The following is a 16,824-nucleotide window of genomic DNA, read 5'->3' as shown; positions in this document are numbered from 1 at the left end:
CAGCGCCGAACAATTTTCCAGTGCCTTCTCCCCCACCACGCTCGCCAATATCGCAAACGCCTGCAGCCAATTTTAAAAAGTACGAGGAATCAAGCGATAACGCCGCTTCTCCTCCTTGTCCTTTTTACTTTTGTCCGGTTTAACCCTATCCAAATTACTTTATTCCAGAGCAGATTTCAACTTACTCGTCCTTCCAAATCTCCTTGATCTCCGCTTTCAAGTGAGCGCCTAATGGACCTTCAAAACACACGTACACCTCCCCTTTTGCCGCGTCCACAAGACTCACGTCCTCCGCCACCTTGGCTTTGGCCCCACTATCATCAGGCTTTTTGCTGGAACCCGCCGAAGCACCCACCCTGCACATCCCACAATTGTGCCAAAGCACCCTCATCTGGCTGTCCCTGGGCAGGATCCCCAGCAGCCAACATAAGGGCTCCATCACGACGTCCAGGCCATCCCGACTCTCCACCGGCCGTCACATCACCAGGAAGCCAGTCCTCTCAGAGGTGGGACATCCTTCTCACGATCCACTTCAGCATCGTCGGTCAGTTCTCCCTCCTCCTGGGACTCCCCAGCCGCCATTACACCTCCATCTGCACATGCGGCCGCAGGGGACTACAGCTCCGCCCCTCCTCCTCGTCGCACATGCCGCCGACCAGCTGGGATGACTAGGCAGCGACGCTCCAAGAACAGCTCTGCAGGCCCAACACTCCCCCCTGTTCCCGCAGGTGAAGCCGCCACTCTGTCACTCTTCCGGGAGCCCGCACGCTGCTGGGTACGGGCGTCTCCTGCAACAGGTGAGCTCCCCTGCCTGACTGCCTCCCCGGCCGGCCTCGCGCCAGGGGATTCAGCCGCTCCACTTACCGCCACATCACGTAGGGAAGAAGGGGGAGGAGGGACTGCCACCCGCCCACCGTCGCACAGGATTCTTCCCCGACCGCAAGCCTGCCGGAGCAGAGCGCCTCTGGCCTGCAGCGGCGAGAGAGTCCCTAGTGGGGCTCCTCCAACGGTGCCGGACCCTGGGGGTGGCCTCAGGACTAAGGCGTTCAGGCGGCCTAGAATGACGGGCCCGCTCCTGGACCGTAGGTTCCGCCGCCGCCCCCCTTGTTACCAGATACTCCAGAAATGGCCGGACACATCATAAAATGATTGGGGGAGGCAGACATGACCAGGGTTGCAGGGGAGAAGGAAAGAGGTGAAAAGTTAAAATGGTGGAGGGGGAGGAAGGAAAGGGGAGGGGGGGGTGGTTGAGGAGGGGGCGAGGTTAACGAGGGCATATAGGTAGGATGAGTGCCAGGTTCGCGCCATTCACGCCCAGAGAAATAGGTTAGCCCTTGTCACACGGGACTGACCTGAGGCGCGATGCAGGCCCTGATGGATCAAGTGCGGCAGGCTGTGGCGGAGAGGGGTATGGCCTGGCTTGAGGAGGAGCTCGGGCGGACAGGTCCGGCGGTCTTGGAGCGAGAGCTGTCTGCAGGGCTGGAGGAGACAGCGGGAACGACTGCTGCCGGGACGCAGGCATCGCCGGAGGTGACGACATCCCCCCTCCGGCGGTCGTGGCGGGTGCGGCCTCCGGAGCGCCTTAGCCCGGACGCTTTACCCAGGGCTCGGCGCAGGCTTGGGAGCCCCTCGAGGGACCCTTCGGGCCAGGCTTCCGCTTCCACCGCTAGGGGGCGGAGGTCCCGGTCCGGGAAGATCCCGGTCGCCGGTCGGGCCCTTCAGAGAGAGAAGGACAGGATCCCAGGCAGGAGGGACAGCCTCCCATCTCCAGGTCGACGCCTCGCGGAGCTGCGGCGGGCCGATCTGGCGATGCACCAGTCGGACGGCCCGCCTGTCATCGGGATGACGTCCCTGGTCGGTCACGCAGGCCACAATCGGTGGTGCTGCAGAGGCGGATTATGGATGAGGCATTGGAGGGAGAGCGGATGGCGGGGCGGCCCCTGACGACGCGTGGCGAGTCTGAGGTCCAGGCCGGTGGACACGGCTGTAGAGCCTGCGGTGCGGCATCAGGCCCCGGATGTCCGGAGGCGGGCGAAGACGGAAGTGTGCCGATGGAGGATGGTCGTCGTGGGAGTCCCGTCGCCCCGGCTGGTGGGAACTCAGCGCCCACGCAGTCTGGTGAGTCACTCTCACCGTTGCATACTTTTCCAGCTATATTTAGATCCCCAGGGGCTGGTGGGGGTTTCCAGGGGGAGGCAGTTGGAGATGTTGAAAGTAGTGGGTTGATGTCTGCTGTTAGTGGGGGGGGAGATGTGCAGGAATTGCTTGGCTGTGTAAAGGCGTTGCTGGCGCGTTGTGAAGGCGGCAGGTTGCCCGCTACATCCCCGATCGCGGCGTGGGTCCCTGCAGCGGGGGGGGGGTCGGAGAGGTAGCGCACCCCCCCAAGGGTGGTCCCCTTGGCTGAAGTTGGGGGGGGTGATGGTTGCGGTTCAGACTGACAAGGATAAGGATGTGGATAGGGTGAGGTTAGATGATAAAGCTAAAGGTGAAGTGTACGTTTGTTTTGAGGGTTTGTTGGGTGCACATTTAAAACCTGAAGTAAAAGAAAAAATTTGGAAAGATGAATACGTCGAAATCTTGTCGCTTCTTCCTTTGGAAAAATTTAACTTAGATAAGGGAAAAAGGTGGGAAAGTAAAAAGGAGGAGGAGGAGAAGCGCCGATACCGTTTAATCCCTCAGATGTTTGTGAACTTGTTACAGGCGTTTGCCATTCTGGCGAGTGTTATAGGGGAAAAGGCGCCCGAAAATTGTTCCGCCCTTTTCGGGTACATGGATGCGATAGGTGAGACGCATCGGTCGTATGGTGGTCAGACTTGGGCTGGGGTGGCCGGCCCCTCAGGACAATCGGGACAATCGGGGGGAGGGACAGGAGGGCGGTTGGGCTTGTGCTGGCAATTTAATGACGGCCAATGCAAGTTTGGGGCGGGATGTAAGTTCAAGCATTCTTGTTCCTCTTGCGGCGGGACTTCACACGGGTCCGCAAAATGTTTCAAAAAAGGAAAAGGCAAAGTGGGGAGTGGGGGTGGCCATGGGTCTGACTCCGGTGAGGTGGGAAGAGATGGAGCCGTACCTAAATAGGTTCCCGGATAGGGAGAAAGGGGAGTTGTTGTTGCGTGGTTTTCAGTTTGGTTTTGTGATCCCTCCCCCGGCTCACGCGGTCCCTTTTTCTTTACGGAATTTGAAGTCGGCGATGGATTATCTGGAGGTGGTGTCGGACAAGTTGCGTAAAGAGGTGGGGTTAGGGCGTATGGCGGGTCCGTTCTTGTCTCTTCCCGTACCGGACCTGGTGGTATCGCCACTAGGGGTGGTTCCTAAGAAGGAGCCAAATAAATTCCGGCTTATCCATCACTTGTCGCACCCGCGGGGGTTGTCCGTCAATGATGGCATTGCCCCTGAGCTGTGCTCGGTGGTATACACGTCGTTTGATGCAGCGGTCGAGTTGGTGCGACGGTACGGTGCTGGGGCCCTTATGGCTAAGACCGACATTGAGGCGGCTTTCCGGCTTCTCTCGGTTCACCCAGACAGTCAGCGGCTGTTAGGGTGTTACTGGGAGGTGGCTTACTATATGGATCGGTGTCTCCCAATGGGTTTCTCTGTCTCTTGCGCTTACTTTGAGGCGTTTAGTTCATTCCTGGAATGGGTAATTTGCAAGGTGGCGGGGTTAGAGTCGGTCATCCATTATCTGGATGACTTTCTTTGTGTGGGCCCATCAGGTTCGGAGGTGTGCGCTAATTTACTGGGGGCAATCCAATGGGTCGCTCATCGTTTTGGGGTTCCGTTATCCCCGGAGAAGACTGAAGTACTTGTATAGTTTTTCTTGGCATTACCCTGGATTCGGTGGCAATGGAAGGCCGACTTCCTAGTGATAAGCTGGATGCGCTGCGACTGGAGGTGAGTAGGACTGGCCGGCTTCGTAAGATTCAGCTGAGGGATTTGCAGTCGTTATTAGGGAAACTTAATTTCGCTTGCCGGATAATGCCCATCGGCAGAATTTTTTGTAGGAGGTTGGCGTCAGCGACGGCGGGGGTCAGAGCCCCACACCATTTTGTGCGGTTGACACGGGAGCATCGGGACGATTTGGCAGTGTGGAGGGAGTTTTTACACTTGTATAATGGGAAGTCGTTACTTATCTCGCAGGTGGTGCTAATGTTCAATGGGAATTGTTTACAGATGCTTCAGGTAGCGTGGGGTTCGGTATATATTGTAAAGGACAATGGTGCGTTGGGCAGTGGCCGTGTGAATGGGTATCTTTGGGACTAGTTCGTAATCTTGTCCTTCTGGAACTCTTCCCGATAGTGGTGGCGGTGGAAATTTGGGGGGAGCGTTTTCGAAATAGCAATTTGCAGTTCCACTGCAATAACATGGGGGTGGTGGTGGCAATCAATAATGTGTCGGCGTCTTCCCCCCCGGTGGTTAGGTTGTTGCGTCATCTGGTGATGCGATGTTTGTCACTCAATACTTGGATTGTTGCGGTTCATGTTCCGGGGGTGCATAATGACATTGCGGATTCTCTCTCTCGCCTACAGTGGGAGCGGTTTCGTCTGTTGGCACCGGAGGCGGATCTGGAAGGGGTCGCTTTCCCGGAGCGGCTTTGGGACTTGGTTTGCGAGCAGCAGGAGGTTTGATCAAGTCCTCTCTAGCACTTGGTACATGGTTGGTGTATGACGCGGCGTGGAAGGACTGGGTGTCGTGGTTAGCAGGCTTGCCCGAAGTCGGGTCTCTGGAGGACCAGGTGGTAGCTTTATTGGGTTTCCTGGGTCAGGTATCGGTAGAGGGCTGGTCGGTGTCTAAGGTGAATCGTTTTATTTCAGCTTTGGCCTTTGGTTTTAAACTAAGGGGGTTGGTGGACTTGACGAAGGATTTCTTGATTGTCCAGGTTTTAAAGGGGTTTCGAAAAAAGGGGGCGGGGCGGCCGGACGGCTGTCGCCCGGTTTCTTTTGCGCTCTTGGAGCAGTTAGGTGACGTATTAATGAGGGTGTGTTTTTTCGGTTTTTGAAGTAGCATTGTTTCAGTTGGCTTTTTCGTGGGCATTTTTTGGGACCTTACGGGTGGGGGAGCTAGTGGCCCCCAGCAAGAAGAGAGCGGGGGGGGGGGTTTGCAATCGGAAGATGTGCTAGGAGGTGTGGAGAGAGTGGAATTTTGGGTGAGGCGGTTGAAAACTGATCAGAGGGGTAAGGGAAAACGGGTGGTGTTAGGGGCTGTGGCGGGGGCAGGGATGTGCCCGTTGAGATGCTTTGGGCGGTACTCCGCACTAAAAAGTCACAGGTGTTTTCCGTAGGTGTTTAGAGGTGTTGGGTTTGGATAAGGCTATTTACTCTCCACGCTCTTTTCGTATTGGGGCGGCCACGGAAGCAGCGTCATGGGGTCTGGGGCCTGAGGTGGTGAAGCGCATAGGTCGTTGGGATTCTGGTAGGTATAAGTCTTATGTGCGTCTCCAGTTTATGTGATATGTGATCGTGGCCGTGCAGTACGGGGGTTTTTTGCTCTTTTTTCTCTTCTTCATACACCCCCCCCCCCTCCCCCCCCTCTCTTTTTCTTGTCGTCCCTCCTTCCTCACCCCTTAATTTTATTTCCGGGTTGTGTCATCTTTGTTATTCTTCTATTCCAGGTGACTCACCTGCACTTGTTTGGATACTTCACAATCGTACGTGCACTGGGGGGCTTTGAGAGCTGATGTTCGGCCGGATGGGCGGCAACTAGGGTTCCAAAGGTCAGCGGTGGTGATACGGCTAGGCACGCGAGGCATGGTGTGGAGTCGGGTTTTGCTGGATTTTCATCGGTACGCTCAGTTGGATCGGGTTCCTGATTTGTTGGTCCTTCATGTGGGGGGTAACGATTTAGGCACTCGTCCGTTTAGAGAGCTAATTCGGGACTTTAAGTATGATCTTCTCCGGCTTTGGTCCTGTTTTCCGAAGGTGATTTGGTCTGAAATTGTACCTCGGAATGTATGGCGAAATGCGCGTTCGGTAGCGCGTATAAACAAGGCCCGGGTTAAAGCTAATCGGGCGATCTCCAGTTTTGTGGTGAAAAATGGGGTTTTTTTTGTCCGGCACTATGATTTTGAGGATGGCCAAGGAAAATTTTGGCTAGGTGACAGAGCATTGACCTCTGGGCTTTGCGTATTCAGGAAGGGATTGAACGTGCAATGATGGATGGTGGGGGCTCGCATACTTAAAGTTGGTTTAAGTATGCTCGTGTGGCGGATTGGGGGGTCCTTGGAGTTGGTGGTAATTTGAAGTGGGGGATTCATCAGAGGTATGGTCCCTAACAAGTACATAATTGCTCATGGATATGGGCGTATTTTGGCCTCCTGCTGGGTGGTGTCCCGGGGAGTGGTTTTACATACTTGGCAAGCCAACTGCGGATTAGAAAGGTGCCCCTGAGCCTGTAGGGAGACGACTGGGGGTAAGTAGCTATACAGGGGGCAGTTAGGCGCCAAAGTTTTGGATCTCCAAAGACTAGTAATTTCCTAGTAATGTTATTTCTAAAGCTCTGTTTTATGTTCATGTAAATTTGTTAATAAAATGGCTGCTGTGGCCGAAATTTCCAACCCACTGTCTCGTGTGTTTTACTAGAGATGGGGGATTGGCATAGAAGAGAGAAAGGGCCATGGAGTAGAAAGGGGGTGGACGGTATCAAAGGGGAGGTTAAGTGAAAGCGTTCGAAGTGGACGAGCTCTGTAATCCCATGGTCAAGTTCTGATGCTCATGTGCACATTGTAGGCACTTTCAGCGGTGGACAGAGGTCAACATGAGCAGTCTGAACAGTCTTCCGCTATGTAGCCCCAAACGCAGCAAGCTGTAAAGCGCTGCATGTTCTGACACTTTTCTATCATAGCCAGCAGTAACATTATTTCAGAAATTTGAGCTACAGTATCTTTTCTGTGGGATTATACCAAACAGGCTTGCCTTCACTCCTCAAGCGCATCAATGAACCTGTTGCTGGTTCATCGATTGTCCGTCCTTGAACCACTTTACTGTAAGTACTTGTGAAGGAATAATTTCAAAATTCCATGTTTTGTATCTTGTGTCAGTATACACTGCACAGTATGATATTCATTTTTGTCTTTTAGTTTGCCTTGTAATAATCTGCAGATGCTCTACAGATTACTTAGTTATTTCTTTTGGCAGTAAAACAGTTCATGCAAGTAACAGTTTGCGATGCCGCGCAAGGTCAGAGGGAGGGATTCTCCCTTTTGCTGATTACACTCTGAGTTATGCTCTTTGTTCTATGTGTCCTATAAAAATACGCTGTATATGATAATAAATGGGAATATTTCCTTTTGATAACTTGGTCTCAGCGTCATCGATTCTCCAGCTGGTATATACCGACTTCTAATTTGGAACCTACAGAAATCAAGGCGTAGTGGTACCGTTGCGACCACATACTTACCACTGCCTACCAAGAACACACCACAAAAAACGTTTTGGAGATCTTCTGTACCAGTCATCTAGACATTATAATTAGGCCCTTGTCAAAATCGTTCAGATCCTTACACTTGCCCATTTTTCCTGCTTCCAACACATCAACTTTAAAAGAGGCTCTGTCACCACATTATAAGTGCCCTATCTCCTACATAATTCTGATCACTCTCAAGAGAAGATTGGTCAGCGTCATACGCTTCTCTTTACAACGCCCACTTGGTCAAAAGCTAAAAAAAACGCCCAGTTGGGCATTAAGAAAGTCATTAGCATAAATCTAAAATAGGTCATAACTCCGTCAAAATTGATCGTTTTTCTAAATAAAAAACACTGCTGTAATCTTTATTACTGCGCCGATCGAATTATGTAGAAGATAGGCCACTTATAATGTGATGACAGAGCCTCTTTAACCCCTTAACGTCGCAGCCTTGTTTTGTCCTTAAGGCTTAGAGCCGTTTTTCAAATCTGACATATTTCACTTTATGTGGTAATAACGTCGGAATGCTTAAACCTATCCAAGCGATTCTGAGATTGTTTTCTCGTGACACATTGGGCTTTATGTTAGTGGTAAAATTTGGACGATATATTCAGTGTTTATTAGTGAAAAATTGCAAAATTTAGGGAAAATTTATAAAAAATAGCATTTTTCTGAATTTAAATGCATCTGCTTGTAAAACAGACGGTTATACCACCCAAAATAGTTACTAGTTCACATTTTCCATATGTCTACTTTAGATTGGCATCGTTTTTGAACATTATTTTATTTTTCTTGGACGTTACAAGGCTTAGAACATAAACAGCAATTTCTCTTTTTTTTAAGAAAATTTCAAAAGCCTTTTTTTTAAAGTACCTGTTCAATTCTGAAGTGGCTTTGAGGGGCCTATGTATTAGAAACCCTGATAAAACACCCCATTTTAAAAACTAGACCCCTCAAAGTATTCAAAACAGCATTTAGAAAGTTTTTTTAACCCTTCAGGCATTTCACAGGAATTAAAGCAAAGTGGAGGTGAAATTTGCAAATTTCATTTTTCTTGCTGAATTGCAATTTTATTCAATTTTTTTTCTGTAACACAGAAGGATTTACCAGAGAAACACTACTAAATATGTATTGTCCAGATTCTGCAGTTTTTAGAAATGTCCCACATGTGGCTCTACTGCGCTCGTGGACTAAAACACAAGCCCCAGAAGCAAAGAAGAACCTAGTGCATTTTGAGGCCCCTTTTTTATTAGAATATATTTTAGGCAGCATGCCAGGTTTGAAGAGGTGTTGAGGTGCCAAAACAGTAGGAATCCCCCAATAGTGACCCCATTTTGGAAACTACACCTCTCAAGGAATTCATTTATGGTTGCTGTTATCATTTTGACCACACAGTTTTTTCACAGCACCTATTTTAATTGCGCTGTGAAATAAAAAAAATGACATTTTTTCCAATAAGATGTAATTTATGATCAAAATTTCCTATTTTCACAGGGAACAAAATACCCCATTTTGTTGCCCAATTTGTCCTGAGTGCGGCAATACCCCATTTGTGGTGATAAACTGCCATTTGGGCCCATGGGAGGGCTCAGAAGCAAAGGAGTGCTATGTGTTTGTTGGAGTCCAGATTTTGCTGGATTGGTTTTCGGGTGCCATGTCGCATTTGCAGAGCCCCAGAGGTATCAAAGCAATGGAAACCCAGCAGAAGTGACCCCATTTTGGAAACTACACCCCTCAAGGAATTCATTTATGGGTGTTGTGACCATTTTGACCCCACAGTTTTTTCACAGAACTTATTTGAATTGGGCTGGGAATTAAAACAAAATATTTTTTTCCAATAATATGTAGTTTTGGCTGAAAATTTCTAATTTTCACAAGAAATAAAATACCCCATTCTGCCGTTTGGGCCCATGGGAGGGCTCAGAAGGAAAGGACCACCATTTGGCCTACTGGGGATTTTTTGGTGCAAAGTCATGTATGCAGAAGCCCCTGAGGTACCAGTACAGTTGAAACCCCCAAGAAGTGACCCCGTTTTAAAAACGACACCCTTGAGGCATTCATTTAGAGGTGTAGTGAGCATTTTGACCGGAGACATACACCCCATAAACTGTAATGTGGGTTCTCCTGGGTACGGCAATAGCCTACATGTGGCTGTTATCAGCTGCCTGGGCACGCAGCAGGGCTCAGAGGGGAAAGACGAGGGGGGATAAGCTGTGGAGTGCATCAGGGTAAGTAAAACTGGGGTAGATTAAAAATCAAGGGATGTATGATACATTTTGAAGCACTCTTTCATACGGAGCCTTAGTTTTTCGGGACACATGTCACATTGATATATTGTGTCCTCCCTTATCCCCCTCTTATAGCAGACTTTGCACCTCTTTTGACTTTTTCCTTTCTTGCCAGTTTCGGGAATTTCTCCTGGAAAGTGTTGCCCTGGTACGATGCGTGTGGCCCCGCTTCCAGATACTGGGTGCCCCCCCTTCTTGGTCCCTAAAAATTCGTTTCTTGATAACCACCTCTTGAAATTCCAGGAAAGTTCCCGTCTGGCCTGTACATCGATGTAGCACGTACGCGTTGTACAATGCCATCTGTATGATGTGACCGGCCAGCTTCTTATACCACAACGCATGGCGCTGTAGGGCTTCAGGACTTGATCTGACAAGTCCACCCCTCCCATGTACCTATTGTAGTCCAGGATGCAGTCTGGTTTGGGGGTCTCTGTACTAGTACCTCGTCCTGGTACATGGGTACTGGTGTGGCATCTCTCTTGTCTTGTACTTGACACAATATGTTGCTGCTGGATTGTGCCCTGCTCTCACCCCTTCTGAGTGTTTGCCCTGCAGAGTCTTAGGGAGGCCTCTCAGATTTCTTCTAGCAGTGCCGCATGCCGCAGGACTTCTGGAAGAGAGGCAGTTGAAGAGTGGGACGCTGGTATAAAAATTATCCAGGTAGAGGTGGTAACCCTGGTCCAGCAGTGGGTGCACCAAATCCCACACAATTTTTGCATTAACTCCCAGTAAGGGGGGGGGGGGCATTCTGGGGGCTGAGTACTGGTGTCCTTCCCTTCATATATCCTAAATTTGTAGGTATAGCCTGATGCACTCTCGCACAGCTTATACATCTTTACGCCATACCTTGCCCTCTTACCCGGCAGGTACTGGCGGAATTGAACCCTCCCTTTAAAATGTACCAAGGACTCATCAATAGAAAGACACTTCTCAGGGGTGTATGCTTGGGAAAACCGGGCACTGAAACGGTCTAATAGGGGTCTCCATTTATACAAACGGTCAAAACTAGGGTTATCTCGGGGTGGGCACGGCTCATTATCAGTATAATGTAAGAAGTGAAGTATTGCCTCATTTATTTATTTTTTTAGGTTCCAGTTCAGTTCTGAAGTTGCTTTGAGGGGCCCATATATTAGAAACCCCTATCAAACACCCCATTTTAGAAACTAGACCCCTCAAAGTATTCACAACAGCAGTTAGAAAGTTTATGAACCCTTTAGGTGTTTCACGGGAATTTAGAGCAAAGTAGAGGTGAAATTTACATTTTTTTTTGTCAGAAAATCCTTTTTATACCACTTTTTTTTATAACACAAAAGGTTTTACCAGAGAAACGCAACTTAGTACTTATTACCCAGATTCTGCAGTTTTGAGAAATATCTGACATGTGGCCCTAGTGCGGTAATGGACTGAAGCACCGGCCTCCGAAGCAAAGGAGCGCCTAGTGGATTTTGAGCCCTCCTTTTTATTAGGCACCATGTCCGGTTTGAAGAGGTCTTGTGGTGCTAAAACAGTGGAAACCCCCCAAAAGTGACCCCATTTTGGAAACTAGACCCCTTGAGGAATCCATTGTAGTTTTCTTGGGGTGCATGCGACTTTTTGATCAGTTTTTATTCTATTTTTAAGTGGAGCGGTGACTAAAAAAACAGCAATTCTACTATTGTTTTTTTAATCTTTTTTTTTTTACAGCGTTCACCGTGCGCTATAAATGACATATTCACTTTATTCTGCGGGGCGATACGATTACGGCGATACCAGATGTTTATAGTTTTTTTTTATGTCTTATGGCGTTTGCACAATAAAATACTTTTTGTAAAATATCATTCACTTTTTGTGTTGCCTTATTCTAAGAGCCAGAACATTTTTATTTTTCAATCAATAAAGCCATGCGAGGACTTATTTTTTGCGTAACGAACTGTAGTTTCGATCAGTACCATTTTTAGGTACATGCGACTTTTTGATCTCTTTTTATTCCATTTTTTGGGAGGTGAAGTGACCAAACAATTGTGATTGTGGTTCGGTTTATTAATATTTTTTTTTACGGCGTTCACCGTGCGGGATAAATAATGAAATAATTTTGTAGTTCAGGCCGTTACGGACGCGGCGATACCAATTATGTATAGTTTATTTGTTTGTTTATATATTTTTATTAATAATAAAGGACTGATAAGGGAAAAGGGGGGATTTTTACTTTTATTACTTTTAAATCTTTTATTTTCTTATTTTTACACATCTTTTTTTTACTTTTTTACTTTGTCCCACTAGGGGACTTGAGGGCAGGAGGCCCTGATCGCTAATCTAATACACTGCACTACATGAGTATTGCAGTGTATTAGAGCTGTCAGCTACTCACTGACAGCAAGCATAGTGGGTCCTGACTTCGTTAGGACCCACTAGGCTTCCGTCGATGGCATAGCTGGACGCCATTGTTTGGTGTCCGGTTGCCATAGTCACCATCGCCGGCCGCTATTGTGTAGCAGGCCGGCGATGGCAGCTTAACCTCTAAAAAGCCGCGATCGCTATTGAACACGGCTTTTGAGGGGTTAATCAGCGGGGACACAGTGATCGGTCCCCGCTGTAGGAGCTGTGACAGCTGCTGTACGAGACAGCAGCTGTCACAGCTCCTGTATGTGTCGGGAGGACGGCTGAAATGGCCGTTACTCCCGTGACGTACTATTCCGTCATGGAGCGCGAACAGGGTGGTTTCCATGACGGAATAGTATGTCACTGAGCGTTAAGGGGTTAAGAACTGACTGATCACTTGCTGCCAAACATATCCACCCCTTGTCAGGCACCATTGTAACAGGACAATCAATGGTATACACTTCATCTGTCAGTGGTTTTAATGTTCTGGCTGAACGGTGTAGGTCACTCACTTATACTTCAGACAACTGGTGGTACATATTGATATGTGCCAAAAACACTTCCAGACACTTTAAGCGAGAGATGAAGATGGTTGCTGGTCCCCAGACAATAATTCGATCATATGGTGTCCTGCTACTGGGACCCCCAGCAATAAGCTGTAACCTGTTGAAGAACATGGCAGTATGTGTTCAATTCCCCTGCAGCACCACCACAGGGGAAATTAAGCATTACACAGTTTCCATTGAAATCATTAGGCTGTCTATGTAATGCATGGACGTGTTGGGTCCTCTAGAGCTACAGAAACTCTTTGCAGCTGCTCCCCGTTCTGGCAAATCGATAAGGATTCTGAATGCAGTCCTTCCTCTGGCAACTCAAAACTAAAAATGAGGTTAAAACACAATGTTTTCAATGCTGGACCCTATTAGATATGTGGCCTCCATGTCTTGTAATGTAAAACTTTCATTGGTAACATAGAACTCAGGTAAAATCACACAAATTGAATTTTTATGGTAATTTTATTTAAACTAAACTTGGCTGGAATTTGTGTGTGCAGCACAGGCAGGTGTTCTTCGTCCTCCTCACTCGGTCCATGGCAGATGTTTCGCTAAAAAAAAATGGAATAAGCTCCTGGAGATGGTGAATGGGTAGAGCTGGCGGGAGGCATCACGGCTTGTTGTGATGCTGGTGAGCAGAGAAAGAACATAGTGAAAATTGGGCTGGTCCTGGAAAAAATAGTTATGCCTCTGTACTGCATTATAGGAATGAGACGTCTAGTGTGAATAATGGGACATAGTATATGACCAGAACGTGACGTATTACCGATTAGGAATCATCCAGTAGGCTGATGATCATTAGCCATCTGGAGATATACTGAGGGTCAGCTTCAACAGGGACAAGGAGCTTGTAGTAGAAGACTCCCTTATTTATGACTTCCACCCTCAAGGTACACGTGGTTTCATCCATGCTGAACTTCAGCCGTTGCAATGGATATAATCTGCACGGAACAAAGAGTTGTGATCAAAAGATATGAAGTAACATAGGAAACATTATAGTTACCACGTTCATGATGCTGTAAAAGCTAACACAAACTAGTAAAACTAGTAAACCAACTTAGAACGTACTTGCCAACTCTCCCAGAAAAAAAAAGGAGACGACCTGGACTCCTGGAAGAGCAGGCAAATCTCCCTGGGGCCCTGCACCCTGACAAGTACTCCACTCCTCCGCGTTCCTTCAATTCACTCCACCCCCAGGGTACTGCAGCAGACGACGTCCAGACGCCTGGGAGTGAAGAGGACTGCGGGAACGGGGAGAGGTGAGTATCTGCATATCCGGTCTAAGATCTCTATTTATTTAGGGGCTTGGTCTATGGTCTGTATTAGTTTAGGGGGCCTGGTCTGTGGTCTGTACTAGTTTAGGTGTATGGGTTCTGTATTCAGTATGGGGTTTATTTAAGGGGGGTCATCAAAATGCCTTAGTATGGGGTCATGTCCTATATAATATATGTGGGGCATAAGCACTGCTTCGGCCACCACTTTTTAGAGTTTCCCTCATGTCCCTTTGAAAAGTTAGCGAATACGACATAAGTAACCGCAAACAGTGGATCCATTAGTACATGGTGGACCTACAATGAGGATCCAAGATCCAACCTAAAATATCTCCAAAAAGAAATGATACAATCCATGAAAAACGGTTTCCTTTATTAGTTCCTGATATCTTCCTAACTTTCAAGTCCTAGAAAGGGTGGTGAATATGAGGACCACCCAGTTAAATATTGATGCTTTTGACAACACCAGTGCTTGGAGATCCAGAATCATAAGGTATAGAGAATTATTGTTATCTTTACTAGGGTCCCATTTAAGCTAAAGTTGGATAAAGATATGAGATTTTTGCTAATGGCAATGTACAGGTCTGTGGGGTCAGTTTAGATTTTGGCCCTATTGTTTACCAAAGATCAGCATAGAAATGCAAAAAAGCTGCCTAATAGGTCATATAGATGCCATAGACGTGGTTTCTTGGAGGAACTAAAGAATGGTTGGGCAGGGGAGACATTGGCCTTATACATGAAAACAATTCTATCAAAATAGTCCATAGCAACTAACCAGAATTCACCAGCGAGCCTGTTATGAGGACCACTGTGCTCTCCTGCCCGGCTCCTGGATAACATGGCACTGGGAATCAGACTTGTGATCAGAGCCTGGGTGCTTTATCCACAACTGGAAAGCTCCTTTGGGTCAGAATTTATGCCCGCAGTGTTTTTATATACTCCTGGTGGTCTCCAGATAGAAAGCGTAGGGACAAGCAGGAGATATGTAGGACATCTAAGGACGAGGTTCCGGCTTGAGGCTGCTCTTGTCAGGATGGTTAATCTTAGGGTACAGAGTAGGCATTTTGACTGCCCATCTGAACCAGATACTAGAATCTGCTTCAACTCTGCCTAGACCCTGGTAAATGCACAGCGTCGCTGCCCCCTGAAGGAGTCTTTATCTGCAGAGATTGTTTTTTCTTTGGTTCATAGGCGAATTATTATTAATGAGCTTTCCCAGAGAATTAGTGACGTATGATGAATTGATGTACAGTATAGGGGAGTATTTAACCCCAACATCATGTAACCCAATATTCTGTGACCAATCAGATTCCAGCGTTCGTTCTCTCAAGCCAAAGTGATTGGTTGGTAAGGTAAACACTGACGTTAAGACCACAAACCTTGTTATTTTCAGCTCCTCTTCAGAGCTTTCATCCTTCTTGGCAAAAATCATTACTGGTATAGCACAACCAGCTTTAATTACGACCAAAGCAATTGTAGTCACTTTAATCTTTTCTGATTGGTCGACTATTTGCAGGTTCTCATTAACCTTGAAAAAGACAAATACATGGTAATATCTATCTTATTATCTTTATATGGTCTCTGTCTATCTCATTATCTATCTCACTCCCTCATAACTGTCTATCTAATCTATACATCTCATATCTATGTATTTATCTTATTATATTTGAGACTGTGTGTATGTATATACACACACACACACACACACACACACACAGTAGGGTTAAAAAATATATATCAGTCCAGCATCATTAACCTGAAAAATCCATGATTTTGGTAGGAGTGATATTTCTACATGGCAAATAATGGACTTGTAAGTGGAGTAGAAAAAAAAAAAAAGCCAACAATTAGGACATGCGAGCCGCTCATACTGAGTCATCTAATCATTCATTGGAAGGGGCTTGTTCAAAATAATAGCGGTGAGGAGTTAAATTGGTGAAGTCCTTCATTCTGTGGAACAACCGGTGTCAATTTTGGCACTTATTTAAGGTAGGGGGTGGCAAATGTTGCACCTGTTGGTTATAGTGTATTTCCTTCTGAAATACTGGGGAAAACGGGGCGTTCCGGACATAGTTCTGATGAAAAACGGACTGATTAAAAAGTTGATTGAGGGGGAAAAACCTATAGAGAAGTGCAGCAAATTATAGGCTGCGCAGCTACAAAGATTTCAAATGCCTTGAAGTAGCAACCAAAACCTGAAAGACGCGGAAGGAAGCGGGAACTACTGTCCGACTGGAATAGCCAAAATGTCAAAGGCTCAGCCAATGATCACCTCCAGAAAGATCAAAGAAGATGTGAAGTTACCAGTGATCTGCTACAATCAGAAGACGATGAAGTTAAGCCACGTTACCAGCAAGAACTCCCCGCAAAAAAGACACGTCCTGAATAGGTTAAAATTTGCCAAGGAACACGTTGTCTGGCCTAAAGAGAAATGGCGCAACATTTGGTGGACGGATGAAAGCAAAAATGTTCTTTTTGGGTCTTGTGACCGCAGACCGTGAGTCAGACGACCCCCGGGCACTGAATTCAAGCCACGGTGCAATGTGAAGACAGTAAAGCGTGGTGCTGCAAAAATCATGAAAGGAAAACAGCTCCTGATTTTCAGATGTTTTTTTACATCCCTTTTTGGAGATGTTTTCTATAGAGTCTATGTTAAAACGGCTCCAAAAACGTCCCAAGAAGTGACCTGCACTTCTTTTTCGCGGCCGTTTTTTTACGCGGTCGTTTTTCAATGACCCAGTTTTCATATTGCAATCAATGGGCAGATGTTTGGCGGTGTTCTGCTTCCGATTTTTCGGCCGTTTTTCAGGTGTTTACGGCCGGAAAAACAGCCGAAAATAGGTTGTGCGAACATACCCTTACAGACAAACAGGAGGATTGAGGTAATGGAGTGGCTGGCCCAATCCCCTGACCTCAATCCCATAGAGAACTTGTGGGGTGACATCAAAAATGCGG

The 16,824-nt window shown here is 47.3% G+C and overlaps 1 protein-coding gene across 3 annotated transcripts in view; it reads right to left on the bottom strand.

Moving 5' to 3' along the window:
• Window positions 1-13,041: 13,041 nt before the first annotated feature.
• Window positions 13,042-16,824, bottom strand: part of LOC142661536 (Golgi-associated RAB2 interactor protein 6-like) — a 30,439-nt gene continuing 26,656 nt past the window's right edge. For 2 of the 3 annotated variants that reach the window (XM_075838948.1, XM_075838950.1), the window contains exons 3-4: window positions 15,249-15,397; window positions 13,042-13,539 (exon numbers count right to left, since the gene is read on the bottom strand). In XM_075838948.1, the coding sequence (XP_075695063.1) occupies window positions 13,368-13,539; window positions 15,249-15,397 (321 nt within the window). In that variant the 3' untranslated portion in view covers window positions 13,042-13,367. The remainder of the gene's footprint in view (window positions 13,540-15,248; window positions 15,398-16,824) is intronic. The other variant, XM_075838949.1, reaches the window with a different exon arrangement.

Source organism: Rhinoderma darwinii, chromosome 10 (genome assembly GCF_050947455.1).
Source record: "Rhinoderma darwinii isolate aRhiDar2 chromosome 10, aRhiDar2.hap1, whole genome shotgun sequence".
Taxonomy (NCBI): domain Eukaryota; kingdom Metazoa; phylum Chordata; class Amphibia; order Anura; family Rhinodermatidae; genus Rhinoderma; species Rhinoderma darwinii.
The sequence above is the reverse complement of the archived record's forward strand: the minus strand, read 5'-3'. Positions and strand labels throughout refer to the sequence as shown.